The sequence below is a fragment of the Ichthyophthirius multifiliis genome, assembly GCF_000220395.1.
Source record: "Ichthyophthirius multifiliis unplaced genomic scaffold scaff_1120509251446, whole genome shotgun sequence".
Lineage (NCBI taxonomy): Eukaryota > Ciliophora > Oligohymenophorea > Hymenostomatida > Ichthyophthirius > Ichthyophthirius multifiliis.
The window spans coordinates 44661-47930 of NW_004085867.1; the positions used below are offsets into that span (position 1 = coordinate 44661).

Consider the following 3270-nt stretch of genomic DNA (forward strand, 5'->3'; position numbering starts at 1 on the left):
AATTTTATTTTTTATAATATTTAAATTATAATTTTTTTATTATTAAATTTATAAATTATATTATTTTTAAAAAAAATTGTATAAAAATATTTAATAAAAGTATTTTATTTATTAATTATTTTTTAAAAAAATTATTTTTATATATCTTATAAAAAAAATATTATTAATATAAAAATATATTATTTTATAAATTTATAATTAATATTTATAAATATAATATTATATATAATTGTTTTTTTATTTTCTTTATTCTAATAAAATAAAATAAAAATAAATAGAAATCAAACTTTAATTTTTTTCACAAACCTTTATAATTTGAACAATCTTATCCATAAAACCCATTAGCACAATAACACTATCCTTTTAAGCAATATCCATTTGCACTACAGTAATTTGGACAATATTTTTTAAATCCACAAAACTCGTTTATATTTTCGGGACATTAAATATATCCACTAAATTCACTAACTTTAATTTAGGCTAAGTTTTAAGTACAAATAATCTTTTAATCTCCTACTTCAATAATCAATTATTATAAATTACGATTACATTAATATTAATAGCAATTACCCTTCAATTTATTATTTTGTATATAATTTTTATTTAATAAAGTCCCGTTAAAACATTTCGAATTAATCCCAAATTTAACTCCATATACACTCTAATTTTGTTTTGTATTAAAATCACTATTAGTATCCCAGCATTTTGTATTAGCATAGATTTTACTAGTATTACAATCAGAGTCATTATACTCACCAATACTGCAACTAGAGGATCCATAGTGATAATAATCACATAATCCATCGTCTTATACAGGTGTACAAAATTCTCTTATATTTTAATCACATTTACCAGTGATGAATTCACAGCCTTTTCCTTATCCATAAGTCATTGCTTCCTCCATAGAAAAGTTTACTTCAGCATAGAAACCTGTGTCTCTTAAAAGATTGGTTGTAAAACCACTAAAATGGGCCTAAGTATGTGAGCTACTTGCATTCATATATTCGTCGGCGATGGCTGTTTATTCCCAATGAGATCCTGCAGATCCGCTTCCTCCTTAATTTTCAAGAGGCATACCAAGTAATTTTTCACATCCGTAATATTTTTTAGCGAATGCCAAAACATGAGGAGTTCTGAGAAACAATCTTTCAACTCCCCTTGTTACAAATTTAACAATAGGGACAGTATGAGGCTATCCTTTAGAATTTACCCATCTTGGTACATCATTATCGCTAAAACCTAATACATGAGTCATTTCATGGATAACTATTTCCATTAAATCTTCAAATACAATAGGATCTTACAGATTTTTGGCAGCTAATAAACCTAAATTAAAGTTAACTGTACCATGAGTAGGTCCTAAACGATCTATAAATTAACACCAACCAGCATAAGCTAAAGTATTTTTACCTGGTTCAACTGTATATGATATATATAAATGTAAATCAGAATTTTTTCCCTAACTTCTGTCTATATCAGGAATTGGAACTAATCCACATTTTTTATTACTGTATTTAAATCTCATATCTGCTTCTTTTTTCGGGAATATTTTTATTAAACGAGAAAAATATTGAGTTGCCAAATTTAAAGCTTTCTCACAGCTATTAGTTATACCAATTAGCTTATCTTTCAAAGGAGAAGTAGCTAAAGGTTTGAAATAATCCATATTGTAGGTAATTACCATATTACGAGCTTATTTAAATTATAAATTACGAATATCTGAAGATTATTCAACAGAATCTGAAGGGATTGATTCATATTTATATTCTTCTTTAAATTTATCATGGCCACATTAGTGTTCCATGACTTTTAGACCGAAAACAAAGGTTATTAATAATAGGATTATTATAAATTTTTACATTTTTTTATTAATTTGATTTTTATTATTTATATTTTGATTAATATTTTTTCTAAATCAAATTTTGTAAAGTACTTAAAGAATTTATTATTTAATTAATATTCATATAATCATATAATATTAATTAAAATTTTTTTTTATTTAAATACATCATCATTTTAATATAAAATAATTTATCACAAATTATTTTATATATTAATAATGTAAATAAAATAGATAAAAATAAAATTATTATTTATTTAGAATAAAAATATTAAAAAATGAATTTGTTTAAAGAAATATATATATTTAAAAGTTGTGAAATATAAATATATATAAATGATAAATAAAATTTATATTTATTATATGTATAAGTATAGAAATATAATATTAAAATTATTAAAATTAAAAAAATAAAATTTATATCTAATATTTATATTTTAATATAAAATATATATAATTATATTATCATTTTATATTAAAATAATATTTTTTTAAAAAAATTAATTTATCATTTAATTAATAATCAAATCTAATATATAGAGATTATTTTTTTTTAAATAAAAATTTATAGATAGAGTTTAAACAGTACAGTAGTAATTTTAATTTTTTTTTATTTATAATATTATTAATATTTTCATATAAAAATAATATTTTATTACATGTTTCAATTAACGAAAAATTATTCATTTATTATTTATTTAATATAAAGTAAAAAAATTTAATTATATATCTTATTATTATTAATTATATTAAATTATTATAAAAAGTATAAATTTTCAAATATTTTTTTTTAAAAAAATTATATTATATTTTTTAAAAATTAATATATAAATGCAAAAAATAAATTAAATATTTTATAAATTTTTTTATTTAATTGTAAATTTCATTAAAAGTTTAAATATATTAGTACTAATTATAATTATAAACTATTTTTATTATAAAATCATCATCTTTAATAAAAATTTAGTTAGATCCAATCAAAATATATTAATCTATTATATTTATACTTTTATTTATTTTTTAAATATAAAATTTTGTGATAAAAAAACTAATATATTAATCTATATAAAAAAATAATAATAATATATTAAATATATATTGATTTTATAAATAAAATATTAATAATTAAAATAATTAAAATGATATAAATAAAAGCATAAATTAATAAATTCAAAAAATATTAACCAATATATACATGATAAAAAAAAATCTACAAAAAATTAATAATAACCTTATTATTAATAAATTTTATTTTTGTTTTAAAAATACCTTAACATAAAAGTGCCCACGATTAAACGAAATAACTCAATAAATATGAAACTCAATCATTGCCCTGATTAGGAATCTTTAGATATTCGTAATTTACAAAATATATATCCCCTTAGTATAATTATAAACTACAATATGTCTTATTTCTCAAGATTTCCTTA

General features: G+C 18.3%; 1 protein-coding gene across 1 annotated transcript, besides 5 other annotated features; it reads right to left on the bottom strand. All coding sequences in view use genetic code 6, as the record gives it.

Annotated features, from left to right (window-relative positions):
• Nucleotides 1–43: part of a microsatellite that runs on past the window's edge.
• Nucleotides 7–54: a microsatellite.
• A 101-nt stretch (nucleotides 55–155) lies between these two features.
• Nucleotides 156–218: a microsatellite.
• Nucleotides 186–230: a microsatellite.
• Nucleotides 231–298: 68 nt separating this feature from the next.
• Nucleotides 299–1804, bottom strand: IMG5_206040 (leishmanolysin family protein, putative; the record flags this gene model as incomplete). Its single annotated transcript, XM_004023726.1, has 1 exon — nucleotides 299–1804. The coding sequence occupies one exon, from the start codon at nucleotides 1802–1804 to the stop codon at nucleotides 299–301; it is 1506 nt and encodes a 501-aa protein (XP_004023775.1).
• Nucleotides 1805–2250: 446 nt separating this feature from the next.
• Nucleotides 2251–2328: a microsatellite.
• The last annotated feature ends 942 nt before the right edge of the window (nucleotides 2329–3270 follow it).